Source organism: Annulohypoxylon maeteangense, assembly GCF_022496945.1.
Source record: "Annulohypoxylon maeteangense strain CBS 123835 unplaced genomic scaffold GGS22scaffold_4, whole genome shotgun sequence".
NCBI lineage: Eukaryota > Fungi > Ascomycota > Sordariomycetes > Xylariales > Hypoxylaceae > Annulohypoxylon > Annulohypoxylon maeteangense.
In genome coordinates, this window is record NW_025953251.1 from 1,074,245 (window position 1) to 1,092,772 (window position 18,528).

At 46.7% G+C, this 18,528-nt stretch overlaps 2 protein-coding genes across 2 annotated transcripts; both read left to right on the top strand.

Annotated features, from left to right (window-relative positions):
- Positions 1-6,611: 6,611 nt before the first annotated feature.
- GGS22DRAFT_156936 (uncharacterized protein) lies at positions 6,612-9,647 on the top strand. Its single transcript, XM_047960440.1, has 2 exons — positions 6,612-6,823; positions 6,878-9,647. The coding sequence occupies exons 1-2, from the start codon at positions 6,791-6,793 to the stop codon at positions 9,407-9,409; spliced, it is 2,565 nt and encodes an 854-aa protein (XP_047821216.1). The 5' UTR covers positions 6,612-6,790; the 3' UTR covers positions 9,410-9,647.
- A 4,216-nt stretch (positions 9,648-13,863) lies between these two features.
- Positions 13,864-17,879, top strand: GGS22DRAFT_108511 (bromodomain and PHD finger-containing protein). The gene is made up of 3 exons (XM_047957877.1): positions 13,864-15,564; positions 15,618-16,645; positions 16,701-17,879. The coding sequence occupies exons 1-3, from the start codon at positions 14,125-14,127 to the stop codon at positions 17,779-17,781; spliced, it is 3,549 nt and encodes a 1,182-aa protein (XP_047821217.1). The 5' UTR covers positions 13,864-14,124; the 3' UTR covers positions 17,782-17,879.
- The last annotated feature ends 649 nt before the right edge of the window (positions 17,880-18,528 follow it).

An 18,528-nucleotide genomic window follows, 5' to 3' on the forward strand; every position in this document is an offset into this window, starting at 1 on the left:
GTATTGACAGGGATACCATCTTAAGGTTGGTTTACGCAGTATTAGTTAGGTCTTATTTTCTGAAGTGACCCTCTCTGCATTACATACGACGTACAATCAACAACACCAATGAGGAAGTAGTATCAAATTTTTTAACGTCTTCACCGCAAGATAGATATCTCTGCAACGGCACGGCGAAGAGGAAGACGAAAGAGAGAGAGATCGACATGGGTGTCGGACTCTCTCTTTAGCATCAACTTACCTGCGGCATCTGAATCCCATGGAGTTGCAGAAAATGATAGATTATCGGACGGATTGCCAGGGTTACTACCCTTGGCTAAATGCGAGTGAGTAAATCAGTAAATCAGTGAATCGATGAACATGCAAGCCCGAGAACTGGATGCTGCAAGTGCAATCTGCGGAAGAAAATTTGATCGAAAGAAGTTGAAGTTCGGCGAGGCGGTGAGCGTCGAATTGGCGTATGGTTATCCGAGAAGACAAGATGCGACAGTGTTTGGAACGACGAAGCGCCAGGCTCTTTAGCTGCGAGGCAAGGCAGTCAAGGCAGGTCATCCGTTTGGCCGTCAGGGTTTCCAAGGTTCCATCCCAGTATCGGATATGGTTGGGGGGGAGTTTATGAACGATGAGCAATGAACGGATCGGTGTGCCGTTTAACTGGTCAGTTGATCTAAGGTGTCGTTGGTTGAGAAGTGGGCAAATATTCAAGGTGGGGGGTAAGGGTTATTGACAGAAATGATGGAAATGATGGAATTTGGAAAGAAAAGGAGGGGGAGGGGTTCAAGAAAGACATCTGGATAAGGGACGATAAGTACTAAAGATACAAGAGATACCCCGGTCCTTTTTAGATTTCTATTTTTGCCCTAGTAACTTGGTGTGGCTCGAACGACGTAAGGGTGCAGATTTAAGCACCAGATAAAGTCTACTGGTGGGTGGTCTGTGCCAACTTCGATTTGTAGAACAACCGCAGATAGCGCAAGATAGTGCTCTCCATTTCTGTTATCTTTCAAAAGTAATGTTATCAAAATCTAAAACATTTAAACTTCAAGTCTCTAAGAAACGAAAGACATCCATCTTTCAATGCGCGGATTCGCAATCATGGTGTTTTACATTGTGGCTTGCTGCTCAATGCCCAATTCTGAAGATTCTAGATCACGATTCTACTACTCTTACTTCTATTAAAATCTAGACGTCATGCTGTGCTTGCTGCAACTTTCGAGGTCGTTCGCCAATAAAGTCTTCGCAACTGCGGATTCCGCGCGGTAGAGATGCATTCGGCACAGCCCACGGACCACATATACCACTGGCCATTAACATCATGGGTATAAGCGGACAATAGTAAGAAAAAATTCTCCTCGATAATACTATGTATGCAGAGGATAGGTCTTATAAAACCTGCATGTGTAAGTAGCAACGAGTATGGTAACACGACAGTCTGATTAAGGATGTTACCACTCTGGGGATTCCGGCATTAAAACATTGGATGGCGTACTGCTATTAGAAGGCTAGCGAGTCCCAGCCTTGGCCGGCACTATCTTGTTAGCTGCCAACCCCAGACACTGCTCAGACAAGCCTCTCAGATCTTTAAGGTCGCCCATACCATTCTTGTAATAGGCGTAAAGGGATTGCGTCGTCCACCGCCTTCTCGCACTTTCTTTTTCACCCATCTCCGAACAGAGGTTCCTGCAGTGCACCCAATTTAGCGACAGCAGACAAGGAAGGGACACCTTAGCCTTTTGACGCTGATATCTACTAGAACTAGTCTTGTCAAACTAGCATCGTGTAGGATGAGCTAAACGTCTCACCAGACTTGTGATGACGAAGGGTATCAAGACTGAGGCTGACGACTTGGAAATGTGGACTTGTCACATACGCATAATACTCTCAAGTCGTTATCCCACGTGAAACTAGATCTGCTACTAGGTACCTGGTAGTTGGGTGTCTAGTGTATATCTTACAACATTGAAATGTTGAATTCTCTACAGTCAGCAAGGTCGCCCCCAAGCGCTAGGAATCGCGCCGGCGCTACGATCTAAAGCGGTGTGAGACATCAAGTAAGAAGAGAGGGAAAAAGTTGGATGTCGTCCTCAATTCAAGAAGAGAGAAAGAAAAAAAGACGGACGAGCATGTTGCGAAGCGGTGTGACTGTTAGATTCCAGTTATTCTGTAGCGCTTCTCAAAAGATGATTGAGGTTGCCGAGAGACATGGTCTATACCCAGGTGGTCTTTTTAAAATGGAGGTATAGAACCTGGGAAGTACAGTACGCCCGTCATCAGTAGCACACATCCCACAGATTGTGGCACACCAGCAGGGTTCTCTACATTGCCTAGCATACCCAAGAATGTCGTTGAAGGGATACAAACTGCACATCATACTTGATGCCAAACAGAAGAGATCTATCGATTGCCCTCTTATAGACTTGCTCTATCCAGACTGAGTCAGGTCGTGTCGCACTAGAGGCGGAGCGGCACGCCATATTACTAAACTCTCGCTCCGGAAGTGAAGTTGCTGAATATCATTGCCGTGAGAGAATAAGTCGATAGACGGAAGGGATCGTTCTAGTTTTCTTCTTTCGAACGTGCAATCAAGCCTCCCCCCGCCGACATTACCCCTCTCGTCGATTATCCCCAGCCATCAAATTCGACATGAGATAGACCGACCAACCAACCATCCCATACGATTAGCACGCCACTCGGGAAGTCATTCACATTATCTGAAACACATGCAAAAAAGCAGCCACGCGGTTGTGGTGATCTTGGTGATCATGTTCGTATGTAAACGTACGTAGTACGGTAGTATAGAGAGTAAGTTAGTGGGGCCGAAAGCCACGCCGCGGGGTCGTTTCGAAAGCAGAATGACATTTGCTCTAAGCCACTACACCTATGAACGGTTCACGATGCGATCGTGGTTATAGTCCGGTGGAGTCCATGACATAATTTCTCCCCAAGCTCGGGGAGAACATACACTTGGTAAAGAGGGGTCTTCGGGATCTAGATACCTAGCCATGCCAACTTTGGTGTGTGATAGATAGCTATAGATAGCTAATCTTATTACTTTAGTTCGGTGTTGTTTGATGCACAAGGTATGAGGGATGCAAGTCTCGGGAGACCACCAATCATTTAACGCCATTGTTATAAACGATATCTACCTACTACGTAGTCGAACAGAGATCAACTCGACTCCCAGGCGGCAACATGGTTTTCTGAAGGGGTATTGTTGGCAATGTTGAATCGAATGAATAAGAGAATAAAGGGGCGAGCGAGTGAACGGGTAGTTTAAATGGAGCGACACCTAAGATCAGCGGATAACTAGCCGATTCATCAGTATCAAAATGTCCTAGAAGTAGAAATGAGCTGCGGATAAGTTGTGTACCTAGCTACAGTGGCGTGCATATCTAAATATTTGATTATATACCTATAATATAAGTCTTTGTATAGGCAGTCGAGACATGAGGCTATTCAGATATGCTTGATTGACTTATACATATGCCATATGTAGGTCACTACCGATACAGGTTTTAAGGAGTTGATAGAGGTTCGAAAGTGGAATGGCCTTGTAGCACGAAGCATCCATGGAGTTGCACAGACAATTAATGGCCTATGCTTCACCTTTGTACTGTACCAAAGGCTAGCGGAAGTAAACGGGTTGGGTTTATGACGATCAGATACGAAGGATGCGAGATGAAGGAATGACAAGGGTCCCATGAAAGGACCCTGATATCTGAAAGTGGGCAAATTCAATTCGAAGAGCCTAAGGGATCTAAGGGACTTTATTACCTAAGCTCGCCTAACAGTTTCAAGGTCCACAAAGGAATAGGCGCTGACCTAACGATATATCACTTGGGCAGCTGCGACCGGCAACCCTGATAATACATGTGTACCTAAGCATATACACAGTAAGTCTAATGTCCGAGAGAGGCGCTTCGCTGAAGAAAGTAAACAAAACACAGTACACAGTAAACAAATAATATAAAAAATAAAAGGGGTACGGCTGCAACACGACGGAGTTCGATAGGTTAGAGATTTAAGAAAGGATAACTTAATTTTACTTGTACTGCATGTCACGGAGGTATATGTGAGACCTGTTGGATATGATATGCATATATGATTGGGAGGTAATTGAATGTGTAAAAGTGGCTGTAAAAAGCACATTCGGACTGATAAACTTACAGCTAAAACGGACCATAATAAATACATCGCAATTGTGCAGTCTCTATTTAAAAAGCTTAGATTATGTTTCAGAACATGCCCTTTTGAAAGAGGCAGTAAAAAAGAGGCAGTAAACCATGAGATTGAAAGCTGCACTTACGCTGTAGACGGTTCATCTCATAATTGAAGCTGTTGACAAGCTGTAAAAATTGCTGCGCTACCAAAACGAACATTGATGCCAAAGTTAAAGTTTCCACGATATTGACAGGGGGGCAATTAGCATACCCAATGATTAGAACCCATATCCTTGACAGAGTCTCGAGCACCGGGGCTAACCTGGCCATGTTCGCTGCATGGGGGCGCATCCCTGGTTTGTCGATACGCTCTGACGCTTTAGCTGTCGTTGCTGGGCATCGACGACTTATTCCGCAACTTTCTATGGACCTCATTTTATTCGTGATGGTATCCATTGTCAAGGCTTGTTTTACAATACTATGTAGTTTTAGTACCGTCTACCATCGCCAACGAGAGCTGCGTGCACTCGGATAGTTGTTGGGAGTGTGATATTATTTGTTCGGATTGAGAGTAGGCCTCTTCCCCTTATTCCCCTTAAGGGCCTCCTAGGCACTCCTTTAAAATGATTGATCGGTGCATATGGAAAGGAATCCCATACATATGTAAGCCATGCATGATTGTCTCGTAGCGATGATCGATATCCTGGCTCGGTCGATCATGAACGGACATTCCGTACACGGTTAGGCTACCACAGCTACATAGTACCAAACGGCGAAGGACGGATGCTGTGTTGCAACTAACTTGTATCGAGATTGTATTGTAGGTCGCGATTCACCTATTGCAAAAACAGGTAAGTGATGTCAATGGTACTTCGAATATACGGACTCTGCATCTTTTCGTCTTCTCTTTTTCGTACAGAATATTAATAGTCAATCTTAATGCAGACATCGCCCCGTAAAGCATAATGCAGCTGTCAAACGGGCAAAGACCGAAGATGAGAGAGAAGGAGAAAAAAAGTTGTGGTTGGCCATCGCACATTGGCTGAATGGCTGATCAGATCAAGTGTGACCTATTGACTGGTCAAAAGGGCATTAAGTGAAATGAGTCCACGCCCATCTGACACTGGCGCCAAAATCTTGTCTGAGCCGCGCCGGTCGAAGAGAAGTTGCGGAACATTGTTCTCCAAATGTTTGTGAACGGTTGTAGAAAGGTAGTGGGGGGATTTGGTGGAATCGAGTGCTATATCACTCGCTGATAGATGTTCGATATGCTAGAAACACGCACTAAGATTTCCATAGCGCAGTGACCATGAGAGAGCCACGAGTACCTATACCCAGCACGTAATTTTGCCCCAATTCGCTTGTCCAGGTGGACACCAGGTATCCACACTTGACCGAGAACACCCCAGCAGTCGCTACCCACCATACCAATTTTGGATGGGGACGCAATGGCTTGGCATTTTGCATGTGGGCTGAGTGGGTACTTCCTAGGGAAAGTGAAAGTCTGGTAAGTCAGGAAAGTTACAAGGAAGTAGCACGGAAGTTGCAAGGCAAGTGGGCAGTTTCTGGCCTACATCAAAGTACATGGCATGGATGTTCGTAGTAGCACCAGTAGCACCAGTAGTACCCATTGACCACCAATTTTAATATTTTGGTATATCTCTTGACATCTCCCCGACAATCGCGCCAAACTTCCTACTCCCTCCTTTAGCACTTTGTTCGACACCCTCTTCAACCTGGGTGCAGTGCCGAAAAGTCGAGGGTTAGGAGATAGCTTTGCCGTTAGCTATCGACTCTTCTTTTTTTCTCTCGTCTCCAGTCTCTTCTCAATACTCCCTCCAAGAGAGACTCGGATCACATTCTCCCTTTCTTGCTCTCTTTTTAATAATAATAATCATAGTGTTTTTACACATTCCTGAGACGACCTCATTTTTTGTCTCGAGGAGGAATTTTATATTTATAATAAAGAGGTACGTATGTATATTACCATATACACTTCTCATTCATACATCCATCCTACGCCCTGTTATGTCCCGCTCTCTCAAACACAAAACACCTATCCTGTCCGAAAATGCCTTGTCCACATCATGCTGCTTTGTATTTGCCCGGACCGTGACGCACGTCTTTTTGACCGAAGTTGCCTTGTTATCTTGGCCCTGATATACTTACTCATATGTGCTGTGTTATTATCTCTGTGACTCGATGCGAGAATCTCTTCGTTCTATCGAAGTGGCTTAATTTCACATTGTTGGTTTCCATGTGGAAATATAATATCGAGATAACGAGTCAACAACCTTGAATTTCCCCTACGAGTCATTAGCACTTCCATCCTCACCACACCACTTGTTTCACAGCTAGTTAGCTGCCTGACCCGCGGACATTGTAGATAGACTACTAGGACGCTTAGAATAAATGCACGTTTCAACTACCGGGACTAACACTACTCAATACAGTCTAGAAAGGTCGTTGGACTATAGAGGCACTTCTCGAAGTCCTCTTCTAAATACAAGAATCGGACGACCCGAATTCTCAGAAGACCTTCGGCAGTCTTCCGAGATAAATAAAACCGAGTTGTATTACGAATTCCTACCTCAAACTAACCCCATGTCTCCCTTCCGATAAAAGAAAAGATGGATTCAGAAGACGGGGAGCTGTACATCAAGGTATGATGATATCTGGTATTATAATGGTTAGGATGATGGACTAACATTGAAAAGCGCCTGGCCGTCTATGTGCGAACGCACGAGAAGGCGCTGGCCAACGCCATACAAGTCCGAAGGTCGCCCGGCCCTCGACATGGCCCTAGTCAAAGTGTTTCCTCTATACAGGTCCCGAACTCGCCGACCGCCTTACCGGAACGCCCTGCTACCTCTGCCTCAGCTGCAGGTCCTCTCGCGGCAGCTTTATCGCTTGGCTCGTTAAGTTTAACATCTAATAATATTAAATCAGCGAGGTTAAGTCTTACGCCGCATCATCTATTCTACTTATTATCTCGCTTTGAAGAGCTAGGAATACATGTTGGGCCTATGAAAGTACGTTTGGAAAACTTACACGATACGTCAGCCGCGGCCAACTACGTATCATTCTTGAGTTCGTCTCAACATACCAAGAGTCGAAGTTCCGATGCGATATCGATCCGTTCCGTATCCAGCATTCGAAGTGTGGTTTCGGGGATGTCCTCCCTGTGGAATAGTTTTGGGATAGGGTCAAGTATATCTGCCGCTCGGATGGAAAGACAAAAAGCTGCCCTCCAAGCGGATATGAAATATCTTTACTCGGCATTCACAAAGATACCGTGCCTCCGACTTGCACCGGACTGGAGGACGAAGCTGATCAAGGGATTCGAGGAGTTCCCCTTCGACTCAGCAGTACCATTATACGTTTTTAAGAATCTGCAATCATTAGAAGTCAATGGTGTCGACTTCAGACAGTTCTTCGGCTGGGACCGAGTGGCGGACCAGATTAAATCTCTGACCCTCAAGCGCGCCAGCATCGAAGACCCCGCCGATATATTGATTGATATCGTATTGGATGATATGGACAAGAGGCGACGTCGATCTGCGAAGGCACAATCATCCCCTACTGGCACATACTCACGCGCATCCCATCCAAGACGGAGTCCTTCTACCCCCTATGGCGGTTCACATGGATCTGGAAGTATGCTACCGCCAGAGATCCCGGGACGTCGATATTCGGTAGCAGACATTCTTGTAGGATCTATGAGTACCGAATCGACTGAAAGTACGTCGGCTCAGGATTCTCGCCGCCCCTCCGTTTCTAGGATCGAGACGGACGAGCCAAAGTCCAATAAGTCCTCTCGACCTAGGAGTCATTCTCCCAACCGCCCTGCCACCGCTCGTAACCATACATCCGCTTCAAGGGGCTCCCATAAAGTTAAGCGTTCTGGCTCCGGTAGCTCACAATCAAGCTTATCCGACTCGTGGCATAATCCAAGAAATAGTGCTTCCAACCTATTGGCAATGGGTATAATCCCGCCATCCAAGTGGCGATTCTTAAGACATCTAAGCTTGGCAGACAACTCTCTCACAGTGATACCAGCGGCCAGTCTTTCTCCTTTGGCCAACACCTTAGCTTCCCTGGATCTCTCTACAAATCTCTTCACACAAATCCCCGATAGCCTGGCAACTCTTACCGCACTCCGTGCTCTAAACCTTTCGCATTGCATGATAGATTCTCTCCACTCCCTGCTTCGCAATCCTCTACCAGCTATCAGCGCCTTGAATCTCCGAGCCAACCGCCTTCAATCGATTGCGGGGATTGAGAAGCTCTATCCGCTTGAAAGATTAGACCTCAGAGATAACCGCCTGACTGATCCGATGGAGTTAGCTCGCCTAACTGGAATTCCAGACATCCATGAAGTATACGTCGAAGGGAATCCTTTTACACGATCTCATCGAGACTACCGAATCACCATTTTTAACCTCTTCCGCAACACACCTGGGTATACAGAGGATATTGTCATTGACGGTTCCGGGCCATCCATGTCCGAAAGGAGATATCTCGTAGACCGCGTTGCTGTACCTGCCGCTGTCCCTGTAGTGAAGCCTGCTGTCCCGGAAATGCCTGCGGTAGATGTAAGCAAGCCAGCTATCATCCAAGAGACTCCAAGGGAGCCTGCAGTTCTGCGCAAGGAGAGGCCGTCACGTCCTACACCGAAGGCAGTCGCTAGCGAGATCAACACAACATCCACAAGGCGTCGGCGTACCCCAAAACGCAGGATAGTTGATCTGGCTACAAACGACCGTGTTGGAGACAACGAGCACCAAACAGCTGGCGTCGACAAGACTGTTCTTGACTCGTCTCCAACAGTGGTTGAGTCGGAAAGTAGTTACCGTGTCTCTCAGCCCCCAGAGATACGAGATGTGCCTGTTAGAGCGTTCTCCGAGACGAAACTTAACAACACCTCCAACCCACCAGAGGTGCCGCGTATTAATACTAGCGCTGTCTTGCAGCCTCCGGTGTCCTTCCTTGGTAGTCCAGAGACACCGGATATGTGGAAGGAGGCTCAAGATTGGAATGTCAGTGGCGAAATCTACCGACAAAAGATTGAAGCACTACGAGACAAGGTTGGAAATGGTTACCTAAGCGTCCTTAATGAGGAGAGTTGGGAATCATCTCGTCCGACATACGTCCCCGGAGACTTTAGTCCCACCTCGACGATCCGACCTAGCTCTGTTACTCGCACCCCAAGTGCTCAAGCTATTCCTAGCGCTGGCTCTATGTGCTGATCAGAACATTCATATGAATAGTCATATTTTTCTTTCCGCCTTAGAAGCAGCCTTCTTTGGCATTATCACATACCCCTATTGTCGCTGTGGTTTTCGATATACCAGTACCCATTGTAGGGTATCAGTTTAGTCATGCCTGATGTCTTATGGAGCATAGCGTTTCGGCGTTCAACGGAAGGAATTCATGGTCTTTTGCATCGACCAGGTCTGTGATACCATCGCAGCTTAGGTCTTTTTTCAGTTTTCCCTTGATGCCGCGGAGGCGGCGGAGAGGATTCTGTCTTGTGAATCACGTTAGTGCATAGGAGGAGGGATGGAATACAGGTACACCTGTAAAGAAAGAGATTTCGGATCGAGCAACCTTTAGACCGAACACCTGAGATTGGAACGGAATAAGAGCATGGTTATGAAATGGCTTGTTATTTTTCTCCCTTTTATATCCCTATTCGCGATTCTTGCTTTTGCGCGCATGTGTTTTTTTGGTAGGCGTTTCGAGGTTAAGAGATGCCGGAACCATCGGCCGAGAGGGATTTTTATTTCGTTGTTCATATCATACCTTTTTTCCGACGCTTCCTCTTCCTCGTCCTCGTCCTCCATTTTTTTCTTCTTTCCTCCGGCTCCTCTCTACTCATGACGGGGGTCTCGCGGCATCGGAGTGCGCGTCCGTCTTCTGCATTTCGAAAACGGGGGTTGGTGACGGCGGTGGTGGGGGTGGTTCACGATAGAGGGGGGAGTGCTGGCGGTTGGGGATGGGGATGGTTAATGAAAAAACGTGCATTTTCCGCTGTCTTCCTGAAGATACTGTTTTTTATGACTTGTGTTGTGATTTGTGCTGTGACTGTTGTGTTGTATATCCCTATGCGTACCTGTTTGTAGATTAGATGATTCGGATACGCTGTAAGATCGGGGCCTGGTGGGCCGTAGGGATTACGAACATATTCCAAGGTTCTCATGAGGCCTTAAAGGGTGTTGAGGGCTCTTCCTAAATATAACCTAGGTAATCAGCAATGCTTCCTGGTGCTAGTTAGATAATGCGAGTCCGCTTCATGCGAGTGCCTAGACCTATCAATGTGCTACTTCTCAGATGTACAATTCGTACCATAACATGATATCTGATAAACGCACTAAGTACTAAATTTCTCTCGCTCTTTCAGGAATATTGCCGAGTACACTTATGGCTCTTATGATGAACAAGAAAGCGAGTGATTTCTGCGCACTATCTGGTAACTCGCTCGGTAGTCTAGTTTTGGAGCAGGTCCGGCCGCCCGTAACACTAGGGGGAAACGATGGTTCTACGAAATAAATAGCGAATCTAGCGTACCTAGGTATACAAATATCATAGCAGGTTATTTAAGTTGGAATATCATACGAATAAATCCGATAATATAGAAGAAAGTTGTTGTTGCGGTGTGTAGTTCTGGTGGAGTGGTAAGAAAGGTTGAAGCCGCATTCAAGTAAGCAATATGTGGAGGTCGATTCTGCCATTGATATCAATGAGTTTACATACAAATTATATCATTCTAAACATGGTTTTCATACGAAGGATAAGATATGATTTATATATAGGTAGAAAGAGAACATACTCTTTCAGCGATGATATTGGCGATAGTCTCCTGAGGGACAACCATGCAATGAAAGCAGTGTGATTCTAATGAAATACCTGTAAAAATGTCAGCGGATAAAATTGTATTCCCTCCGCTGAAGATGAAACGTGATTTGACGAATGCGAAGATGCTCTAAGCGCCGAAGATGGCAGTCAAGTCAGTATGTCGATACTTTGACAATATTATCGGTGAAGCTCTGAGGAGATACTACAACTGGTCCGAGTACAGTCTGGGCACTTCTAGATCGTCAACTTAGGACGTAGGGATATATGAGAAACATTTAGTTGCGTGAAATGCCCCCTTTTGAGCAAGATCCGTGAATGTTCTATCAGATATAGTTCCGGTTAAGTTGGTTGAGTGTTGAGAGTCTATGTTCATCATGATAGGATACGATATGCTCACCGAACACTGTGCGACGTACAACCGGTATATAAAGATCCCGATAGGACGGATACGCGAACGTAGTGAGAATATCTTCCTTGAAGCAGGCATGATGTATGATTTGGACAAGTCTCGTGGGTATGTGCATTGATCGTTGATTTCCCTAGCCATACACTTGGCGCCCAATTCAGTCACTATGTAAATGTAATGCTTGTAGACCGTAGGATCTCGACCGGAAAAATAGTTGAGAGTCAACAGGTGGAAAGCTGGTTAGAGAGACCCAGTCTGTGAAATACAGTGTTAACCGGGTGTCTGGGGGGCTTCGTAAGCTGATGCAACCCAGGTAACGTATAGTTACGCCTCGGATTTCGGTGATTATAATAAGGAGCAGGCGTTGGCTTGTTTATAAGCTGCCGACCTGAAAATGTGCATACTAGGCTAGGTGTCCCGCGATAAGAGCCCCTTAGAACTAGCTGCTATTATACGGAAATTTATTCGGAGGAATATATGAGTGTAGAAGTTTCTTGAGACACAAACAGTTTGCTTCTCTGCCCCCGTGAGTGACCTCACACGAGCCTTGGCTTTTTACCGAGTCGCCGTCCAGTCGGTCGGGTGTAAGAAGGTAGATAAGCATCTAAATACTCTCTGTAAAGTCAGTAAAATTGTGCATAGGGCATTGATATGGCAATGCTTTGCGTACATACAACGAATCAAAGGAAGGGTCGTGTTCTACGTAGAATCTGATTCGACGCGAACGGGATAGATCGTAGGTCTTGACAGGAACTTTTGAGGACTCCACATTTGGGATTGTCGCAGGATCCCTTCGACAAGTCCGTTGTAGCAAATACTACCCAGAACCTGGTATGACCTCAAAAATGGCAAACTACTTGGAATATAATAGAGAAATAGAATGTGAATTCAATGATAGTCATTTTATGTGCGATGTAACTGATTAAAGATGCTGTATTGGCGAGTGTCTAGTCGGCTGAGAAAAAATCGGAAGTCGTGCAAAGGGGGACATTTTCGCAGATCCCGAGAAGCCTTTCGGTGTAGATTCCCTCGCACTAATGCTAGACAACCTAGTATATCATGATAATCATTGTCGCTGCTGGTAAGAAATATCTGAACTTATCAAGATACGCTGGACACGATAATATACGTCCAATGGGATTCAATGAATTTTCGCCCCATTACAAGACAAATGGAAATTCGGTAATATACCTATATATAATTACCATGGCTGCTCGATTAGAAGTTTTTAAGAATTAATTGTAGCGGATTCTTGGTGATCAACACGAAATCATATGCATCGTGACCTCATATAGTAGGTAGCATGCGGCGTGGGCTGTAAGCCTAACGTGGCCGCCGACCTCGAGGCCGATATTCTGCCCAACGAAGTGCATCTCGGTTCGCGGATCCAATGGGTTCCTAGAAAGTCAAAATATAATATTAACCACTTCTATAGACTAGTGAACTAGTGGGATCTCGAAAAACAATTCCCACTAGAGCAATCCAAGGGATTATCTACCTAGGCAGTTAGATTAAGTTGACCGATAGCCGAAATCCGGTTGACATGATCAAGATCGATGGTCTAAGACTCGAGATAGATCTCGGGCAGTCACTCGAATATCGCGATCTTGCGGTATACACAAACACCAAGGACCCGAATGGAGCGAGGATTGGATTGGCTCGATGGTGTGATTACTTAGAATGACGAAGGGGGCCAAGCTACCACGATGGGAATGCATGCAGACCCGGTAGACCCGATAGACCCGGTATGACGGCATTTGCGAAATGTTTGATCGGGGAAAGATCTAGATCGTCAGGAACAGCATTGGGAACAAGGGCGCTACCGAATTAGCAGATTGGCTATGACTTGGTAAACTCGGTGTTCGCCCGGTAGGGCTGAATCTAGAATCTAGAAATAGAAAGCTACCCCTTGGTCTAATGGGCCAATGTGTGAGACCCCACCCCTTTTTGGAATGTGTGTCTGTGTTTGATTGGTGCGCAGAATTGTAGATGTCTTCTCGAGGAGGACAATACCTTACTAGTTACTTTGTCGAATAATACCAGATCATCCTTTCCTTTCGCAAACAATCCTATGATTCAATTGATTGAAGGACAAATTCGAAAGTACAAATATGTGAAAAAAATCAAATGTATGAGTCACCCTCGTTTAATATTAATATTCTATACGTCGAGTATTCGTACTGGTAAGTGTTGTTTGTGAAAGTAAAATATATTTCAAAGGTTCAATGCGCACATGACATAGATTCATCTGAAGGAACTGTGATAAAGTGGATACGATCTACGCAATATGACTGGTCCATCCAAGGATTCGGGGTGTCACAACTGATAATGGTCCGGGGTGGGGAGGGGCTACTTTAAGCTTACGTAACTGTGGCGCGTTAAACTTTTCCTTTTAGGGGCTAGGGCCGACTTCTCCAGCCGACTTCAACAGCGCGTCCTGACTACCTTTTCGACCTTTCTCAACCATCTTTTCTCAACTTCAACTGTAGAAAACGACACTTTTCGTTAAGCAAAGAACACTCCGACCACCCAAGTGTTATTGCGAACCATTCGTTTTATCTGACTGATACTTCTCAAATGCCTGTTTGCCGACTTGATCCGCATGATAAACCCCCTCGCCTCCTTCTTGCGACGCGCTGATTAGGGCCATCTTATCATCATATTATTCACCTTATAATTCATCTGAATACGCTAAAAACGATGGCACCGAGTCCAAGGACACCGAGACAATCAGCCCTCTCACGCCCGCGCGGTCGACCCAAAGGCTCTTTTAACACTGTGCGACGCGTCCGAGATGGCAGCATTGTAGCCGCCACAGAGCCTCCTTCGAAGCGAAGACGATATACGACTAATGGCCCTGGAAGTGCTAGCAGATTCGCCGATCATGCGAGCAATGAAAATGGCGACTTGACTATCGCGACAACTAGCCGCTCGAGAGCGCGACACAGTTCGCAAAACGGTGCGGCATCCCCCGCTATCTACCCTAGACGCGAGCGTAGTACCCGAACTCGACACGCAACCCGAATTCAGCCAGACGACGATATGCAGATCAGTTCTGCAGCCGCAGTAGCCGCGGTCGTCCAAAGCGAGGGGTATAAGCCCAGAGAAGAACGAGGCTGGGAAGAATTCCACCCGAATCTCGATATAGATGGCACTTTCATGATGTTTCATGCCGAGGATGTCGATGGAACCGCAAAGCCAATACCGGATACACCGTTAGCTAAGATAACTGGCGTCGATAATAACGATGTTGGCAGTCCTTCCAAGGACCCCAATGCTACAGGCTCTTCTCTCCTAAATGCACCGAACGCTATAATAAGTACCGTCACAACTCCCACCGCTCCATTTACCACTCCAAGGAGACGTGGTGGCCGATTACCACGAGGGGAATCCCTATATGCAACTCGTGGAGATCAGCAAATGCCGCCAAATACACCTACCCCTCTCCCCATCCATGGCCAGAATAATAAGGAGAAACTCGATCTCAAGCAACCTTCCTATCGAAAAACAGACCGCATATTGCTTTTCGAGAGCAAGACATTTGGCCAAGCTCGATATGTCGATAAGGCCATGATGAATGTCGGGTACCAAGAGAGCGATAATTTCATTCGGCCGGATAGAAAATTGATCAAGGCGAGCGATGCAAACATTGAGGACGAAGCAGATCAGGCAGCTGTTGTCAAGGTCGATGGAGAACCGATGCCGCAGCCAAATATATTGGGTCGTGTCGAATATGACATGGATGAACAAGATGATATGTGGCTAGAGGCATATAATGCACATAGAAAGTCGCAGGGTTGGAATCCGGTTACTCGCGAGGTTTTCGAGATCACCATTACAAAGATCGAGAAGGAGTGGCACGCATTGGAAAAAAGAATTCCGAAGCCCAATCCAAAGCCACCGCAGACTCACCGACCCCGATCTAGTTCAGCTGCAGCGGTGAATGGCGAGCCTCAAGCGGGTGAGGAACAAGACAGCAAGTGCGCAATATGCGACGATGGGGACTGTGAGAACACAAACGCAATTGTTTTTTGTGACGGATGCGATCTCGCGGTCCACCAAGAGTGCTATGGCGTTCCATTTATTCCGGAGGGTCAATGGCTTTGTCGGAAGTGCCAGCTCATTGGTCGTGGCATCCCGGTCAGTTCCTTTAGTCCCGCTCTACTTAAAGCCCTCGTGCTAACAACAGTCAGACTTGTATTTTCTGCCCCAACTCAGATGGTGCTTTCAAACAGACGAATTCATCGAAATGGGCACATTTGCTCTGCGCCATGTGGATTCCAGAGGTGACATTGGGCAACCACACCTTTATGGAGCCGGTCATGGACGTGGATAAGGTCCCGAAGAGCCGCTGGAAGTTAACCTGCTACATCTGCAATCAGCAAATGGGTGCCTGCATACAATGCGGCAACAAAGTATGTTATCAGGCCTTCCACGTAACATGTGCCAGACGAGCTCGTCTGTTTTTGAAAATGAAGAATAGTTCGGGGGCTTTGGATGTTCTTGATGGGAGCACAAACCTGAAAGCGCTTTGCGACAAACATTGTCCCTCCGAATATGCAAAGGAGAATGACGTAGTTCGAGCTACTAAAAAGGCCAAGAAATTCTACAAAAAGACAATGAAGGATCGCATATGGGCCAATAGTCAAGCTAAAGCTATGACTATTGCAGCGTCGCACCGGAATGCGATAACTGAACACCCACCAGACGAATCCCAGATGACCGGTGCTAAGCTCTCTGCTGTCCTCGGGGATAAGAAAGGTCAGGCTGGAAAATCCATATGGAAGTTACCATCTGGAGCTCCCGTCATACCGCAAGCTGTATTCGAGAATGTTGAAGCCTCTCTGCAGCGATTCAATTTCCTTAAGCGCAAGGAATTTGTTAGCGATGCTTGTCGTTACTGGACGTTGAAACGCGAGATGCGTCGTGGTGCTGCATTGCTCAAGCGCTTGCAGCTACAAATGGAATCATTTTCCTCCATGGAGCTCACCCGACGTAACTTCGCGGCTATGGGTCCCTCCGGAAAGGCTCGGCTGTCAAGACGAATTGAATTTGCACAGACCCTTATCGAGGATTTGGAGCAGCTCAAGGCCTTATCGGAGTCGATAGTCCAGAGAGAGCAGAGCAAGCTCGAGGCTGCGGAAATGGAACAAGAATTCGTCGATACGTGTTACTTTCCGATTCACAAGATGCTCCCCCCTATCGTGGAGAAAGCTATCACGTAAGTCAACGAACAATTAGTCATGGTTCCTATAGGGTGCTAACTATATCATTAGGCTAGACAAGAACCTGTTCCACGAAGGACTGCTGAGGCTGTCTAATAGAATCGATGAACGATTTTACACCACAACCTTAGCTTTCACTCACGACCTCTGTGAGGTAATCAATATCGGAATCAACACCGAGCCTAAGTTGCAATCTGAAACACAACAGAAAGCAGGCCTTGTCGCCCCGGCCGTGTCCAAATCTGACTTTTCTGATTTTCGGGATCGGAAGAAGCTGGGTAAAAGAATTCTTAAGTCGGTTCAACCACAGCTAGAGACGGCACTTCGTCTCGAGTCAGAAGCTGCTCACAAGCCGCCGGAGGCGATGAAACAAGAACTAGAGGCTATGATGGAAGCTAGCCTCGAACTACGACAACAAGTCGTTAATCAAGGCAATGGGGAATCTGAGCGAAGCCGGGACGTGATCATGGTCGATTCGTCCGCCCCAGAAATTACCGTTGGCGGAGAAGCGGACGGCTCCGTTGCCACAGGAGAAACCTTGGCGGATGTTCCTATGACCGGAGTTGGCATTATTGGTGGTAGCGGTAGTATCGAAGTCAACACATCTGGTTTGAATGGGGACGAGATGGATGGCGTTGAAGCAACCACCAGTACTCTGTCCTTCCGAGAAGTGCCAGTCGCCGAAAGTAAACCAGAGGCATTGTTAGCTGATGGTATGCAAGAAATAGACACACCACCGGCGACAAACGGTTACGTGGGTGCAACGCCTTCGTTGCAGCCTACTCCTCCTACACCTCCGCAATCCAATGGGAGTTTAGGACGCCAACCACCTGATCCGTTAACCGATGGCGGCGTCGTGTGGTATTTACACGACTTCGAACCAGACGGAACCTCGGCTACTCAGGAACAGTGGCAAGGAAGGGATGCTGTCCGTAGCCTTAGCGAGGAGCTTTCTGAGATTGACGAAGATGAGCTGAAGGGTCTCGGTGTGGAGATCAACGAAGATAGTATCACGGCATCCCCAGCGAACACCGCCGAGACGGTAGAACCAGCTCCTACCGTCACCGCTAGCCCTTCGAAGAAGGCGACACCTAGGGCAAGGAAGCGTAAGGCGACTGCCAGGAGACGGTAATGCGGAGGACCTTTAATAATGTATTCATATTCATATTCTAATCCCCCTTTTTTGCTTTTCTTTGATTCCCCCCATACACTGTATTTGCAAATTCGAGGACCCGGCTCAGGCTAGGTTCATTCGTCAAGTTCATTATATCGGCTATTGCTTTTTTTAACGCAGCACATTTCACGCGGTGGATTATAGGAAGGCCGGATGGGAATGTGCTTCGGAGTTGGGGGGGAGTCGGCGCGACTTTTCACCACAGACATGCTAGCCTTGTTGATCGATGGGCGCTTTTTTTTACCAGGTACTAAAGGCGTAAGAGAAGTGGATGGGTTTATTAGTGTGTGCGTGCGTGCGTATGGAATTTTTCGATTTTAGAGAGGCTCTTCTGGGCTCGTCTCGGGTCTATTACAGTGGTTCACTATGTGTGTTATGGCGAGAGCCCGTTTAAGAGACTAGTTTAAGTACCTAGCTTAACTACTGGTTCATTGCTCTTAGGAGTTTTTGTGTTGAGGTTGAAGTGATTTGGTTGGAAAAGAGGATAGATTGGTAGGCAATTGCATGTCTTGAATGTGTAAGTGGTTACCATACAGAAGTGGCTATGGCCTAGTAGGTATTGCAAGGAGTCATGATGATCTAACATCGCTATGGGGGCTCAAGCTACACGCTAGGTATAGGTTGACTCATCCAAACCAGCGTAGGCAAATACACGCTGCCTACTCAGACTACTCATCGCACCTAATACCAAGCCATCAGAGGTTT

Coding starts and splice junctions, on each gene's coding strand:
- GGS22DRAFT_156936 (XM_047960440.1), top strand. CDS start 6,791: ATGGATTCAGAAGACGGGGAGCTGTACATCAAG. Junction 6,824..6,877: donor ACGGGGAGCTGTACATCAAG/GTATGATGATAT, acceptor AACATTGAAAAG/CGCCTGGCCGTCTATGTGCG.
- GGS22DRAFT_108511 (XM_047957877.1), top strand. CDS start 14,125: ATGGCACCGAGTCCAAGGACACCGAGACAATCAGCCCTCTCACGCCCG. Junction 15,565..15,617: donor TCATTGGTCGTGGCATCCCG/GTCAGTTCCTTT, acceptor AACAACAGTCAG/ACTTGTATTTTCTGCCCCAA. Junction 16,646..16,700: donor ATCGTGGAGAAAGCTATCAC/GTAAGTCAACGA, acceptor CTATATCATTAG/GCTAGACAAGAACCTGTTCC.